This window comes from Choristoneura fumiferana, chromosome 26 (genome assembly GCF_025370935.1).
Source record: "Choristoneura fumiferana chromosome 26, NRCan_CFum_1, whole genome shotgun sequence".
NCBI classification, from domain to species: Eukaryota; Metazoa; Arthropoda; class Insecta; order Lepidoptera; family Tortricidae; genus Choristoneura; species Choristoneura fumiferana.
The window spans coordinates 2,509,112-2,526,142 of record NC_133497.1 but is presented as its reverse complement, the minus strand read 5'-3'; the positions used below and the strand labels follow the sequence as shown (position 1 = coordinate 2,526,142).

General features: G+C 41.9%; 2 protein-coding genes across 2 annotated transcripts in view; one reads left to right on the top strand and one right to left on the bottom strand.

Annotated features, from left to right (window-relative positions):
* LOC141443095 (1-phosphatidylinositol 4,5-bisphosphate phosphodiesterase epsilon-1-like) overlaps positions 1–17,031 on the top strand; it is a 392,276-nt gene that overhangs the window by 296,395 nt on the left and 78,850 nt on the right. The window contains 11 exon segments of the mRNA XM_074108307.1: positions 170–370; positions 1,783–1,936; positions 2,816–2,929; positions 3,635–3,747; positions 4,237–4,341; positions 6,041–6,163; positions 8,158–8,288; positions 8,981–9,079; positions 9,632–9,744; positions 10,307–10,434; positions 12,113–12,260. Of these exon segments, the coding sequence (XP_073964408.1) occupies positions 170–370; positions 1,783–1,936; positions 2,816–2,929; positions 3,635–3,747; positions 4,237–4,341; positions 6,041–6,163; positions 8,158–8,288; positions 8,981–9,079; positions 9,632–9,744; positions 10,307–10,434; positions 12,113–12,260 (1,429 nt within the window).
* Positions 13,211–17,031, bottom strand: part of CstF50 (cleavage stimulation factor subunit 1 Cst50) — a 55,489-nt gene continuing 51,668 nt past the window's right edge. The window contains exons 9-11 of the mRNA XM_074108033.1: positions 14,870–14,963; positions 13,780–13,930; positions 13,211–13,390 (exon numbers count right to left, since the gene is read on the bottom strand). Coding sequence (XP_073964134.1) covers positions 13,300–13,390; positions 13,780–13,930; positions 14,870–14,963 — 336 coding nt within the window. The 3' untranslated portion in view covers positions 13,211–13,299. The remainder of the gene's footprint in view (positions 13,391–13,779; positions 13,931–14,869; positions 14,964–17,031) is intronic.

Below are 17,031 nucleotides of genomic sequence, written 5' to 3'. Positions count from 1 at the left end.
CAGGCCATCTGTATATACAAAAAATAGATCGTTTTAGAAATGTTCCTTTTAGGTGTTCCTCAAGGCAACCTTATGAGCCGCAAGTTTTTCGTTACTTACATTATGAAATAGCAAATTTATACGCGTATTAAGTCAGTTAAAACTTAACTATTTTTATTTCATTTTGCAGCTTCATCGACCTACAATACGTCAAAGACATGCGCCTGGACGGTGCGCTTTTAGAAGCACGTGAGCTGGCAGAGCTGACACAGACGGCACGCCGCTGCGGGCTCGTGAGCTCGCAGGGGGCGCGTGTCATCTCACTCGTGTATGGTCGTACACTGAGTGATAACAGGAGTCTGCACATTATGCTACCCGCCTACTCGTACAGGTACAGGTTTGCAGGTGGTAGGACCTTGTGCAAGGTCCGCCCGTATTGCTACCACCATCTTGCTCGCTAATCCTGCCGTGAGGCAGCAGTGCTTGCACTGTTGTGTTTCGGCGTGGAGAGTAAGACAGCCGGTGAAATTACTGGCACGTGAGGTATCCCATCTTAGGCCTCTAGGTTGGCAACGCGTCTGCAATACCCCTGGTGTTGCAGATGTTTATGGGCGGTGGTGATCTCTTACCATCAGGAGACCCGTTTGCCATCCAGTCAAATAAAAAAAAAATAAAAAAAAAAAAGGTAGGGATGGGTCAGAAATAACTCACTTGATCACCTTGATATAAACAATAATCTCCCGTTTTTATTACATGCTTTTATTTAGTTTCACTTGTTTCTTTATTTATTTGTTTGTTTGGTTCAAATCTTGGAAGCTAAATTTTACCCAATTTCAGTAGTCCGATCGACTTAAAATTTGGTATACTTATGTAAATTTGGTGACAATACAATAATCTAGCAGTGACAGCTTGGTGGTCCTGCCAGAATCATCTCCGTAGGAGGGAACTCCTCAATGTTTAATAGTACCGACTTGAAATTTGGTACGGATATGTAGACGATACAGTTGTAGTTTAGATGACAATGCAAGTACAGACAACAAAAAGTAGTCAGCAAAAAAATCTTATATTAAAAATAACATTTTTACTCGCTCCCGTTCTATCTAATGTTATTAATCGATAGTCGGATAACTGCAACCGACAACCCTATAACTTCTACACACAACACAACAGCAACAACAATTAAAAGGTTGACTGGTGTCGTGTGGGGATAGGCAACGTAAGAGCAATCTCTCGCCGGGCAGACGTTAGGCGTTAGTCCGAAGGAAGAGCGTCGGAAGTTGCATTAATGCAACAATAGTGCGTTTTAGGACGTTACAGTTGTTCTGTGTGAGGATTAGATGGCGCTAAGGGTCGCTGCAATCCCTCAAAGCGACCTACATTACCCGGCCATAGAGATGGCACATCGGTCTTTGGAAAGAGACTCGGCTAATTTTGACTTCGTAGAGCGTTGTACCTATGTGACGTTTGTCAGTCGTGTTACAGGTGCAATAGAGTACGGACGCATTTAGATGAAAATATATAATAAAGAGGTGTTGAAAAGGTGTTAAATTGTACGAAGGCATCTTTAGGAAAGAGGTGGAACTATCCTTTTTCTAGTAGTTACAACAGCTCTCTATAGATACCCGAATTTTACTAATGAAGTTCATAAAGGTGCAGTATTTATTTCATTTAAAACGTCACTTAATAAATACGATGATTGGTCGCCAGTGTTCGGAAATTGTCGTGAACAGCCAATTGTCTTTTTCCGAAGACCAATGTGCAATCTTTATCGCCGGGTACTGTACATATATCTTTCGTCCCCAGGGTATGGGCAGTAGGCCTCCACGCAGTCATCAGAGCTCTGATGAGCCAGGCCAAGCTGGCAGACAGGAGTCTGGCGTGGCTCAAGAACAAATACACGGCTCTGTACTACGAGGATGGATGTTGCTGCGAGCCCCTGGTCAGCGATGCTATACGGGTAAGCTTCAAGAATATGTGCCATTTACCTTACGTACCTACTTTTAAAACTTTTCGGAACATCTTAGTACAAATTTTAGCCTCCAGAATCATGTTCTAACAGTACTAATAAACACTGCACAAAAATTGTAATAGGTACAGTCAGCAACAAAGATATAGATACAGCCAAAGTGCAAAAAATATTTATACACGACCTTAATGTACAGGCAATAAAGTCCTGTATACATATTTTTGGCGGTTCAAAGGTATATTTTTGTTGCTGACTGTACATATTTATCAACATCCGCTTGACTGTATTCTGGAAAATAAAATAAATTTTGATTTTGGCATATTGGTTTTCATAGTAAAGATGCTAATGCTAATAAAGTTAGAGTAGATAATAAATAAATAAATAAATATCACGGGACAATTCACACCAATTGACCTAGTCCCAAAGTAAGCTTAGCAAAGCTTGTGTTATGGGTACTAAGCAACGGATAAATATAATTATATAGATAGATACATACTTAAATACATATTAAATACGAGAACAAACATTCGTATTTTTCATACAAATATCTGCCCCGATACGGGAATCGAACCCGGGACCTGTCAAAAGAAAACTGGAAAACTTGTCTGGGGTGTGTGTAGATGTCAAAAGAAAACCCTAATATTGCTCAATACACAACTAGGTATACCCAAGAAACTAGAAGTAGGAAAGTAACGCAAATAAATAATCGTATGTACAAAGTGACGTCATTTCGTTGTTAACCACGTCAAAAATTCGCTCCCTGGCAATAAATATTGTTGCATTCTGTGATATCTAAATTGGCATAAGTACTGTTCTGGCTTTGAAGTCACTTACAATACGGTATCTCATACATCTGTCATGCATGTCAAGGTGTTTGGCGGCAGAGAGTCCACTTGCGGCAGTTCTTCGCACTCCACGCCGGTCAAAGGTGTCTTCACGGAATCGCATACGGACTCCATGAGGTGCTCCGGCATCAAGTTTAAGGTAAATATCCTGATCTCAACTAATAAAGCCATAGTTCGTAAAAACCCAGGGCCCTGCCAGACGGCCTTAAACTATGTTTGAACAGATGCCCGCATTTCCACCAATGTGCGAGGTAGCTGAACGGTGCAAGGATGTGTAGCGGGCTCTTTTCAAGTTAGTGAGCGGAGTGCGATGAGACGGGAGCGGAGCGCACGCGCTACTAGCCGCTACTAGTGACTTAGAATTCCTCGCAATATATTCCTCGCAATACATCCCTCGCAACACATCCCTCGCAACATATTCCTCGCAATACATCCCTCGCGACACATCCCTCGCAACATATTCCTGGCAATACATCCCTCGCGACACATCCCTCGCAACATATTCCTGGCAATACATCCCTCGCGACACATCCCTCGCAACATATTCCTGGCAATACATCCCTCGCGACATATCCCTCGCAACATATTCCTGGCAATACATCCCTCGCAACACATCCCTCGCAACACATCCCTCGCAACGCATTCCTCTCGATATTAATAACGGCAACAGGGAGATTTTATTTTATTATTATTATTAAATATTAGCTAAGCTCTAATATTGTTTTTGTACCCTAATAATGTATTTTGTTACCTGTCATATTATTTACATACTTTAGCAAATAAATGATTGATATATTTATTGATTGATCGATTGATAAATTAGCAAAGTTGGTTTTGTTTCCAGAAAAACAAGTCTACGTCAGAACTGAAGACCAGTTCCCCGAAGAGTTACGGCTCCACTCACACGTCGGGCACGAGGAGTGAGGACGAGGTCATACAGGGCTCGCCTCGACACAGGTATCTTTGTTTTAAATGACCAACGATTCAGGACCTACGCTAGCTGGCGCGGGCGCACTTCGCGGGTGCACTTCGCGGACGCGGGTGCAGGCAAAACCCGTCGCACACGACGCGCGCAGCTGTTAGGCCGACGATATGAACTTCGATTTTCACGAACGGAAAAAAATGGATTGTAGAACAAGAGCATAAAACGAGCCATTTTATTTTACCCAAGACGTTCATATAGCCACCTAAGCCGGTACGGCGAGGGTGGATAGACACGTCGAGGGGAATGGCCGGATAACCATTGCATCACTAGTTTACAGACGGTCCGTTGACCGGTGAAAACAACGGAATCTACAAGCCGCCGACAGTGAGTGAAAATTATTTAATTAATTGGTTCTTAGAATATTAGAATAATTTAACAAAATGACATGTAATAATGATATTACCAATAAAAGAGTATGAGTATGAGTATGAGTATGAGCCTAATATGCCCTATTGTTCCAGTTCGTACTCCGCAGCGATGAGCCAGCACCATCCGTGCGCGCCACGGCACAGCAGCCTGACCGCTGCTGCCACCAGCATCATGGGGGGGTCACCTAACAGGAGTAGGTATGTTGCACACGGGTACACTTACCTCCTGTTTCACCATTTATTTTTTTTTATTCGACTGGATGCCAAACGAGCAAGTGGGTCTCCTGATGGTAAGAGATCACCACCACCCATAAACATCTGCAACACCAGGGGTATTGCGATGCGTTGCAAACCTAGATGCCTAAGATGGGATACCTCAAGTGCCAGTAATTTCACCGGCTGTCTTACTCTCCACGCCGAAACACACCAGTGCAAGCACTGCTGCTTCACGGCAGGATTAGCGAGCAAGATGGTGGTAGCAATCCGGGTGGACCATGCACAAGGTCCTACCACCTGCATTGATATATGGTTTATTTTTAGAAGTAACTAGCATTTTCCCGCGGCTTCGCCCGCGTTGAATTCGGTTATCGCGCGCTGTTCCCTCGGGAACTGTGCATTTTACCGGGATAAAGTAGCCTATGTCACTCTGGCCCATAAACTATCTCTATACCAAAACTCACGTCGATCCGTCGCTCCGTTTCGACGTGAAAGACGGACTAACATACAAACACACAAATACACACTTTCGCATTTTTATTATTAGTATGGATATTGTCATCATCATCCCAGCCTACATACGTATACGTTCCACTGCTGGGCACATGCTCTGAGGATGAACTTTGATTGAGTGTTTTCTGGTGGTGTGTGTATTCTTACAATGTGGAGAACAAGCTGCATGAACACATATTGCAGGTTTAGGCTTGGCAAGGTCCGCCCGGATTGCTACCACCATCTTGCTCGCTAATCCTGCCGTGAAGCAGCAGTGCTTGCACTGTTGTGTTTCGCCTTAGAGAGTAAGACAACCGGTGAAATTACTGGCACGTGAGGTATCCCATCTTAGGCCTCTAGGTTAGCAACGCGTCTACAATACCCCTGGTGTTGCAGATGTTTATGGGCGGTGGTGATCTTACCATCAGGAGACCACTTGCTCGTTTGCCATCCAGTCGAATAAAACATATTATTATATATATTTGTTGCATTAACTATCGTAAGGTCCACTGTGCGGTTTAAACGTTCCTTACGACTCGCTGCTGGGGTTTTTCCATCTAGCTATGATTTGGGTACCTTCAAAAGGCGAGTGTATCGCCTATTGCAAGGCCGGCGACGCACCCGCAGTCCTAATAATCCTGTAGGTGTCCATGGGCGGCGGTGATCACTTACCATCAGGTGAACCGCCTGCTCGTTTGCCAGCTGTATGATAAAAATACAAGGTCGCGGGTAAACAATATTTATTCGTGTCACAAAGGAGCAAAATGGTGTATTTACGGCGAGGGCGTACATTGAATCCAGAATGTAGCGAAGGATTCTACAACAGAATCCTGAACGTAGCGAGGGATTCTAAAGTCGAATCCTGAGCGTAATGAGGGATTCAAGTGTTAACGCCCAAGATGAAAATAATTTCGCTCCCGATTGGGCTCATACTACTTTTCACACCGAGCATTAGAAACTTGAAAAAAAAATCTAAATATTATTAAAGAACAACCAGCATACAAAATGGCGTGGCTTTACAATTATCAACTTCAAAAAATGGCATTTGCAATAAAAATACTTAGAAAAGCCTTGAACAGAAAAGTTGCACTTTGCTCCCTCTCGTCAGGGAGGAAAAATTACTTTTCTGAAGGAGAGGTGTGAAAAGTATTTTATAGTTAATTAACTAAAAGAGCACTGCTTCCTGTAGTTTAAGAAGGCTCGAGACGAGCGAGCGGTTCTGGGAGAACCTGAAGCACCTCCGGACGGGCTCCGTCGGCTACGACACGCAGCTCGACTTCATGGACTTCGTGTCTCTCTTCAGGAGTTTCAGGTAAGACATCATCATCCATATCGGCTCACATAGCATCTACCGGTTCGGTTGGGTTGCCACTAGGTAATCTTTGGCATACTCGTAAAGTCGGTTGACAAGCAAAAGTCACTCAAATTCAAATCATTTATTCAGTAAATAGGCCGCAATGGGCACTTTTACACGTCATTTTTTAAGCTACCAGCGCTTTCGGAAAGATCATTGCCAAGAAGAATGCGCCGCTAGAAACTTGGCTGAAAGTCATTTTTCAACATAAAATAATTACAAATAAAATACTTAAAAACTACAGTATACAATTAAAAAAAAAATACAAAAAATAATAATAATACAGGGATGTATGGGGTCCCTTAGTTAAAAAAAGTATATAATAACAATTCCACTTAACTCTAACCCCTCTCTCTCTTAACTTTGAATGTTTGTTCTCGGGTCTTAGTTGTTCAATATGTATTTAAGTATGTATTTATCTATATAAGTATGTTTATCCGTTGCCTAGTATTCATAGTACAAGCTTTGCTTAGTTTGGTAGTAGGTCAATTGGTGTGAATTGCCCCATGATATTTATTTATTAAAAAGCCGTGGTGGCCTAGTGGTTTGACCTATCGCCTCTCAAACAGAGGGTCGTGGGTTCAAACCCCGGCTCGCACCTCTGAGTTTTTCGAAATTCATGTGCGGAATTACATTTGAAATTTACCACGAGCTTTGCGGTGAAGGAAAACATCGTGAGGAAACCTGCACAAACCTGCGAAGCAATTCAATGTGCGTGTGAAGTTCCCAATCCGCACTGGGCCCGCGTGGGAACTATGGCCCAAGCCCTCTTGTTCTGAGAGGAGGCCTGTGCCCAGCAGTGGGACGTATATAGGCTGGGATGATGATTTATTTATTTATAACTTCGGCCCCGGCAACGATCCACCGAGCTCTCACGCTATGCCTACGCATATCCCACAGCAGTCACTTCTATTTCTATGCCAGTGCCACGTATACGTGTCACAGACGTAACTCATTCCGGTGCCAGTAACAACAATGTTTGTGATCAAAAATTCTTTCTCCTATGCGTCGTTAACACGTATGTGTGTCAAAATAATCCGTACCTCCTAAAGGCTGGCATAGCGTAAGGGTTCCCGGTGATGGTCTTATTTTTCTGTTTTTTTCTGTGCATCTATGTTTCAGTTTGTATTTTCAATTTCGGTTTACGGGATGACCGTAAAAGTAAAAATTTGGAATTGAAATAAAAAATACAAAAAGATTCCAAAAAACAATCTTAATTTGATTGCTTAGAAACGATATCTCTTGTCGGGTGAGCGGTTAGTTCCAAAAGAATGCCGAAAAGTTTGAGGGCTTACGGCATAGATGTCGCTAGCGTCGCTGCTTAAGTGACTAAGTAAGAAACACAAGCTGGGATATGAGGTGCATAGGGAAATTCGTGTCGGTACCGTTGACCATCAGTGGTGTAGCGGTATAGCACGCGGTACGGATTACCGAGGACCTGGTTCGATTCCCAGTGATGGTCTTTATTTTTCTGTTTTTTCTGTGCATCTATGTTTCAGTTTGTATTTTCAATAGCGTAAGGGCTTAGCGGAACGTTGCCGGAGCTGAATGCGATCCATGAAGCTATTGCATAACGCATATCCCACAGTAATCACAAAATAGGTACTACCTACTACCTTCCGCTGGCGTTCGTGTCGTCACAGCCTAGTGTGTATATGTCTTTATTTATGTGTTTAGTTTTAATGGGTCCCACTGAAAAACAGCGTTGTGGCTTGCCGCAACATTATGCTGAGTGGGTCCCAATTTATACTATTCGATGTTTTTTTTTAAATTATTATTTCATCCTAACGTGTTTTTTCTGTGTATCGAATATGTGTAAATAAATGTCTCTCTCTCTCTCTCTCTCTCTCTCATATACGTGTCACTGGCATAAGAGTAAGAACTAAAAAGTCACAGACGTTGTGTCACTGGGGCCGAACGTGTTAACTGTGATCTGCCTTCCTTGTCTACAGTCTAGCAATGCGTTCGGAGCTATGTGACGTATTCGAGCAGCTCGCCGTGCCGCGCACGCGCTCTCCTCTGCTCGCCGAGAAGAGCCGAAGCTCGCCCGAACTCTTCCGAAGCCGGACGGCCTTTAGGACAGGTGACCTTTAATATTTGTGTTTTGAAAGCAGCGGCAGTTTGAGGGGAGAAAAGTCCTTGAGTGGCGACCAAGACCGGAAGACCAAGCTTTGGCAGACCTCCCACTAGGTGGACGATGTCGTAAGAGCTGTGGGCTATTAACAATAGTCGTGTTCAGATATTTTTGATAAATATTTTGCTCACAAGTTTATGAACTCGACTATACTTTGCTTATAATTTTCTTTATAACAATTTCATTCAATGCTTGACCACTTGCTACTTAGACCAGTTGTTTTTTTTTACATAAAACTGAGCCGTGATTGAGCCTTATCTCACCTGATGAGAAGTGCAGGTTCAGTAACAGCCTATTCACTCTAGCCTCGAAGAGCCCCCTGCTTCATAGACCACTTGCTACTTCAACCAGTTGTTTCATAGACCACTTGTTACTAGACAAGTTGCTTCTTAGACCACTGGTTACTTAGACCAGTTGCTTCTTAGACGACTTGCTTCTTAGACCAGTTGCTACTTCGACCAGTTGCTTCTTAGACCACTTGTTACTTAGACCAGTTGCTTCTTAGACCAGTTGCTTCTTAGACTAGTCGCTTCTTAGATCACTTGCTACTGAGACCAGTTGCTACTTAGACGAATAATACTACCCAGTCTGCTGCTTGCTCGCGTAAAAACCTTAAAAAATCTCATGTTATTTGTCCCCAGGTCTCCTGACGAGAAACGGGTCTTTAGACCTGGAACCCCCTAGCGACAAGGCGGCGAGGAAGAAAGCCTTCGACCTCCTCGCCGCAGCCGCCTTACCGGGTAAGTTCTCGAATTACCGAACAGGTTGTTTACTACACCAATCGATCGGTCGTCGACGATCTTTGCCATCAATTGGCCCACAATAGATTAAGAAATACAAACGTAACTGAATCTCGTTGTCATCTGTACCTAAATAAGAGTGTTAACACACCACTCGACCATCATCATCATCATCATGTCAGCTGAAAGACGTCCACTGCTGGATATAGGCCTCCCCCAAAGACGTGGAAGCTGTCGATCAACGTCAACCAAATACATTCTAGTTTAAATAAAAAGTTGGCTTATGTAGAAAAGGGAACTATTGTATTGACGAAACGTACGTTTAATAGTTGTTGTCATACAAAAATGAAGTAATAGTTACCTAGTTGTCAAAGTGAATCATCAGCGAAAAGTTGGTTGGCAAGTGATATTCGGCCAAAGGAAATTCTGCGAAACGGCAGAACACCCTTCTTTCTATCACACGGTATAAAAGGAGGTTAGAAAGAGATGGTAAATGAGATCGCGAATCAGCGCTAGACAATACGGCTTCTGATTACATCGTTGTTTTGTCAGGGGCATGTCCAGACGTGAGTGGGCGGGTGCTGACGCTCCCAACGCTGGGCAAGTTCTGCGAGACGCGACAGAACGAACCTAAGACTGAGCAGCAACTAAAGGACATTATTCAGGTACGTATTTAGCACTAATCTAAGATTTGTTAAATCTACTAATAATTATAAATGCGGGTGAGACTATTTACCGGCCTGGCTAATACCGGCATGAAAATACCCGTATCGACCCGAATTCGTGTTTACCATAGAAACTCATTGTCAAATTGATATGAGTTACTATGGTGAGTAGGTACCTATACGAATAATTCGGGTCGGTATTTCCATGTCGGTATTAGCTAGGCCGCTAAACAGTATCACCCTTAAATGCGATAACCAGTTTGTATGTGTGCGTGTGTATGTTTGTCGCATAAAATGTACTTGGTATTTTTGGTTCCGATTCTGTTTCTGGTTCCATAATAAACTAATTGAAAACATCAGGTTCCGCTTTCGGTTTCGATAAATCCACATCCGTTATATCCCTGCTCTTTATACTACAAAAAGGTTATAAAAAAGTAAGCAAAGGCAGATATCCCTGAAGGGATCTCCGCCGGTCAACTTTTGAGTAGTAAAGAAGAGCAATTAAATTAAATGTACTATTATATATAATATTAGGTTAATGGAATTTAGCATTTTTTTACAGAGGCACGAACCAGACCGGACGTTGCGGTCCGAGAACTGCCTCTCCTTCGAAGGTTTTGTACGCTTCCTGACAGACAAGGACAACTACGCCTTCGTGCCTGAGCAGAGGAGAGCCAACAACTTTAATGGGTGAAAGATTATTACAACCGGCCGCCACAAAACAGATAGGTGGTACAGAAGTCAATCTCATGTATGTACTTCAGAAAGAAAGAAAGAAAGAATTTATTTGAAATATAACAAGGTTACAATTTAGATTCATCGGCGGACTCCGCACTAGACTCTGGGCCTGTATCGCGGAGACCAGAGAATTTACAATTTACAGCAGTTACTTAAGTAATTGAACTACTTAATACTAAGTTGACACAAAGCAAATTCTTAACCTAAAGTGGGCGTGTGTGTGTGTGTGTGTGTGTGTGTATGTGTGTGTGCGCGTGTGTATATGTGTGTAAATTTAATTACAGGCTGCCTGCAATAACCTCCTCAGTTTCATCGTAGCTAAGAGTCATCAACCAAGTTTCAATAACTTTTTTGAGATTTTTTGGTAAATTTTTCATATCTATATCATATCATACTTCAGTTTTCATACCTACGCTCGGCGGTCGCTCTAGGGTTGTCAACTATGGCTTATGCACAAAAAACTATCGTGGTAGTGGCACTCGTATCTAGTTGTTGGATTTATTGAAATGGGAAGAATGGAAATATAAATTAATAATAACTAAAATATTTTAATTTTAATGTTCATTGTTATACCTACTTATCTCTCTGAAACCACTGGTAGCTTAAAAAACGACAATAATCACCGTTTAATTTTGAATTGAAACAACCGTCAACTGATCAGTTAGGTCTTTTTTTTTGGTGCACCATTATTGCACAAAAAAGTTCACAGCGCGTGTCTCAAGCGGATGGCTATCGCGCTCGCACTGGTCCCAAGCGGTCCGAGATATCGTGTCCGTAAGCAGCAGGGCTACTACGAAGCTCGAAACTCGAAGTTCGTGTCGTGCGGTCCACGGTATTTGACAACTCCTGATTTTGCCATAGCTTAATATTATTATGAAAATATAGATAAACAGATAGTGTTAGCGAAGAGAAAATTTAAATCGGTTGAAAATTGGATATATATAGTGATTTTTTGAAAAATCTATAAACCTGTCTCTTTCTCAAACGCTTTTCTATAAATCAATAATTAAATATCATGGGACATTTGACACCAATTGACCTAGTCCCAAACTAAGCAAAGCTTGTACTATGAATACTAGGCAACGGATAAACATTCTTATATAGATAAATACATACTTAAATACATATTAAACATCCAAGACCCGAGAACAAACATTCGTGTTATTCACACAAATATCTGCCCCGGCCGGGATTCGAACCCAGGACCTCAAACTTCGTAGTCAGGTTCTCTAACCACTTAGCCATCCGGTCTTCTAAAACGGTCCGTCTATGTGCAGCAAGTATGGCGGTACTGGCGTGTGACGTCACATGCTAGTATGTCTTTCTCTGTCTAATCTTGAATTTCAAACCTTTATAACTTTGTTATTTGTAAAGGTAGCTTAAAAATTGTTTTTCTATTCGATAACAGGCATTGTGTAGTTTTAATTTATAAAACATATACAAAATAGTCAAATACCGTATTATAAGTGTCAGAGGGACGGAACGACACGAACTTCAATTTTCGAATTTTGTAGTAGCCCCGCAGGCTAGCTGGAACGTTTCCAAGAAAATGCGATGGAAAAGAATTATGTATTCACCACACATCTGTACTCGCTTTTCGGTTATTTCGCTGATACAGATTTTTTAACAGCAAACCTGAAGAAGACGACGCCGAGAGCCAAGAGTTAGCCAAAGAGATGAACGGACCTTTGAGCCAGTACTTCATAGCCAGCAGTCACAACACCTACCTGACTGGACACCAGCTGAAGGGCGAGTCTTCAGTCGAGCTATATAGCCAAGTAAGTGGACCCTTTTCATTTATTTATTTACTTATGTCGTAGGTTGGGTCTCTACCTAACGGTAAAGGTAGTAGCGGCAACGGTAAAAAATGGTCTTTCTCTCTCTCTATTATTAATTACGCCATCATTAAATATTATAGTACCTACCTAGTTAGTACCGAGCGCTATAGCCACGTTACGGAATCGAAACAGGGGCGAATAGAGCGGCCGGCGCGGCACAGCACTCGACCAGCGACCGGACTGCGCGGCGTGGCACTGCGTAGCTTTGTCTTGCGAAGATGGGTTAGCGGCCGTGTAAATGACGCTTGGCTGTGTGCGTGCGTCGATTCGGGCGCTAGTATGAAGTCAATCAACTGCCTATTATTAATCCAAAAAACCAATCATAATTTGATTGCTTAGTAGCGACATCTCTTGTCTGGGTGACCGGTTGGTTCCGAAAGAGTGTGACGTCTGTCGATGCCACATAGATGTCGCTAGTGCTGCTGCTTAAGTAGCAAAGTAGAAATAAGCAACCTGAGATATGTATGCATAGGAAAAATTCGTGTCTAGATTCCTGTCCAGCAGTGGTGTAGGGGTAACACGCAGCACGGAATGCTGAGGACCTGGGTTCGATTCCCAGTGCTGGTCTCTTTTTCTGGTTTTTCTGTGCATCCTTCTCTCAGTTTGTATTTTCGATATGCCTATTATTTGTATTGTGGCGCTTGTCGCCCCTGCGCAGAGCTTTGCCTAATATGCCCTATTGAACAGCAATAATAGGTCAGTAACAGATGACCTAAGGCCGTATTGTCTAACTGCTTTGGTTAAAGCGCGGGTTCACGGTGCATGCAGGCCGCTTCCGACCGAAGCAACTGGAGGTCTATAGGGCAAACCTCTGTCCAACAGTGGACGTCCTATGGCTGATATGATAATGATGGGCCGTAATAGCACACGAGTTGAAAATAAAAGACAAATAAGACGACACTGCTTTATTATCCAGAATTAAAACTAAACCTTAATACTAACCTATAACATAATTTTTGATATAAATCTATGCATTATTTTAATGCGTATTACGCCTGTACCAAAACCTTGCTCTGTAGTCATCGCTGCAAGTCAAGAAGGCCGGCGCAGTGCCCGAATGCACGATGTGTCTGAAATGAAAAATAAATCATAAAAAAATCATACAAGCTTCTTTCGCGGACTGTACTTTTTGCTGATCGTTCTTGCAATGTCATCCAAAATATCCGCTAAATATCGCTAAGGTCTATTATGTCGCTAGTGCAGCTAGTCGCTGGTGTCGCTAGAGTAGCTTATATCGCTAAAGTCTCTTATGCCGCTAGTGTAGCTAGTCGCTATGTTGCTAGAGTAGCTTATATCGCTAGAATTTGTTTTGTCGGTAGAGTAGCTGTGTCGCTAGTGCATTTAGTTGCTGTTGTCGCTAGGGTAGGTCACTAAGGTCTATTATGTTGCTAGAGTAGCTTATGTCGATAGGGTCTGTCTTGTAGCTAGTGTAGCTAATGTCGCTGGTGTCATCACTCACCGCACAGCGCCGTTGTGCCCCAGCGACATGAGCTGCGCCCGCGACGCGCTCCTAGAGTGCCAGGTGCATAAGGAAGTGGTCGCCTCGTCGGGAAATATGACGTAGTCTTCGGTATGGTTGAATATCGCCTGCGCTTGATGCTCTTGCTTGCCTGGGAAAGGGAAATATACATAATCATAACCACTATTGTAATGTGAATGTGAGTGTGTTTGTTACGATTTCACACTTAATTACTCAACCGATTGTGATGTATAATTTGGTAAGGAGATAAATTGAGATGCACATAGAATTGTTTTTATCTCGGAAAATTGGATAGCTCCCATAACGAAACTGGCCCTATACTCATCATCCAGCCATTGCATGGCATTGCGTGGCATTATATGTCCCACTGCAGGGCACAGGCCTCCTCTCAGAATGAGAGGGCTTGGGCAGTAGTTCCCACGCGGACCCAGTGCGGATTGGGAACTTCACACACACCGTTGAATTGCTTCGCAGGTTTGTGCAGGTTTCCTCACGATGTTTTTCCTTCACTGTAAAGCTCGTGGTAAATTTAAAATGTGATTCCGCACATGAATTTCGAAAAACTCAGAGGCGCAAGCCGGGGTTTGAACCCACAATCCTCTGCTTGAGAGGCCATAGGTCAAACCGCTAGACCACCACGGCTTCCCCATCCATATTCCCTATCCATCACGACGGCCCTATACTACGAAGTGCAAAATTCGAACTTCGTATCTTGCTGTTCCGCTGACGCTTGTATTATTTAATACAAGAGTGAGCGGGACGGTACGATACGGACTCCTATTTTCGAATTTTCTTAGCTGACACTAAATCGACCCTGCAAGCGTCTTCTGTGTCACTCATTCATTCACTTTTGAAAACTTTTAAATCCACAACAAAGAACGAATGCACTAAAGGTGCCCGTTCTGAAGAAATGCGCGCACATACATGTTTTCAAACATTTTTATTTATATAGATTAACTTTTTTAACTAGAGGTACACGTGCGGCCGTGTTATTAGTTTGCCCTTTTTGTCACTAATTTAAGGGTTCCGCGAATCAGTCAACGATATGAACCGTACACAGCAGACTTACCAGTGGTTCCGGCGCCCGTGTATTGTATGAGACACCTGCTGCTCGAGAGCTCCCATAGCTTAATGGAAGAATCCAGCCCCGATGTTAGAAGATACTGTAAAAAATACAAGCTTTTTAACACCCTTGAATCAGCTTTGAAATTAACTGAAAAGAAATAACCTAACCAAACAAAAAGTTGGCAAAACCCCCGACTTTGTCACTTCAAAGTTCAATATCTCAAAAACGGCTGAACCGATTTTAATAAAACATGTCTAAGAACCATCGCTAGAACTTTCAAATGAAAAAAACGCATTCAAATCGGTCCACCCGTTTAAGAGCTAAGCTGCACAGAGAGACACACAGACATACAGACAGACACACATGGCGGTCAAAATTATAACACCCCTCTTTTTGCGTCGGGGGTTAAAAATGAAATGAAATTTTGCTTCGCCTGTAGCTATAGGTACCTATGTGATGTGATCAATCCAAATGAGACACTATGGAGAATCTGTTTTTAGAATTATGGCGGCGACAAAGATTTAATAAAAGAATGATTGATTTTAAATAACCTTTTTTGATAGTAATATGCATTATTCATATTTGCAAAGTATACTTTTGGCAGTGACTTCAAACAATTCAACCGCACACGATTGAACTGTGACGGTGTTGCCATACAATTTTAAAATATATTTTTTTTAATCTTTTTTTTTCATGAGTTGTTGGCGTGAGTGCTATCATTCGCTTAGTTATTTAGTTTTTAGATAAGGTCGTCACTGAAAATCAGCCCCTTATACTAAGTGGGGACCAATTTAGCGTCATGTATGTCTTGTCTTTTAATTATGTTAATTGTGATGTTTTTATGCGTTATGTTTTTTTTTCTTTTATAATTGATGTTTTTTTCATCTATGATTGATTTGTTTGTTCTTTGATTTGATCATAAGAAGATATCATGTTGTTCTGGCAAGATAAAAAACAAAATATGTAATAAAACATCGCCTTATAAGATAAAAAACACATAAACAAAAATATTCAGAGATAAAAAGACGTGTGTTTTAACTCAAAGCGAAATAACCCCTCGTATGTCGGAAATAAAAAAAAAACTGCATCCAAGCCTTGTTTACCCGCACAGGTTCGAATCCCGTCCGCAGCGCCATGTAAAAAAACAAACACTGAATCCACCATAATGCATTATCATATCGTTCGTCCCTTTCCTACACACTACGTTAAACCTATATAATTTAATCTTCCCTTTCATTCATCGCTCAAGCTCATACGTCTCTGTCTTACATCAAATAAACTCACGCATTCTGTCTCTTTGGCACTCTGACATTCCTATTAAATATCACCTTTCAAAATAAAACCAAATTCACAGATTGAAATAAAAATATGGAAAAAGATGGCCTTAATTTTGCCACATCTGTGTCTAGACGTACGAGAGATTAATAAGACAATAAGTATTAGCTGAGAGCATTATCCAATAACGATTCGATCGCTAACAATAACATGATGGCACCAACCTTGCTGTTCTGTCGGTGAACGCCACCGAGCTGACCTCGTGTCCGTCGTGCGCGTTCACAAACGTGTTGAAGCAACGGTTGGACACGGTGTCCCAAAGCTTGACGCAGCCGTCGGCGCTGCCGCTCGCGAAGTACTTGCCGTTAGGGGAAAACCTGGCGGCAAATGCTGTATCAAAAATATATAGGTACATATAGTATAAAAATATATACGTATAGTATCTCAAAGTTTGTCAATTGTATTTTGTTTATTTTCCTTTGTACAATAAAGAGTTCACATACATACATGGTTTAACATTAGGGTGAGCAAGCTGCATATTTCAATTAAAATATTCAATTACATAATTAATCAGGGGGAGGCCTGTCTAATATTGTATGTCCTACAACTGATATGATGATGAACTAATCGATAACGTAAATAATTACGTTTTCGTAATCATCAATTATGAAATTGATCGACAACAAAAAAAAAACATTAATCACAATATCAATCGTCAATCACGCAATTAATCATTCACGAAAAAAAAAAACAAAAAAAAAAACATTAATTTTACTTGACGGAGTTAAAACTTGCTGCTGATACTGTTCCGCGTCATTCGTAATCGGAACCATTTTTTTGTCGTCAGAAAATCAACTAACAATCCCAAAATCGATCATCAATAACGAAAT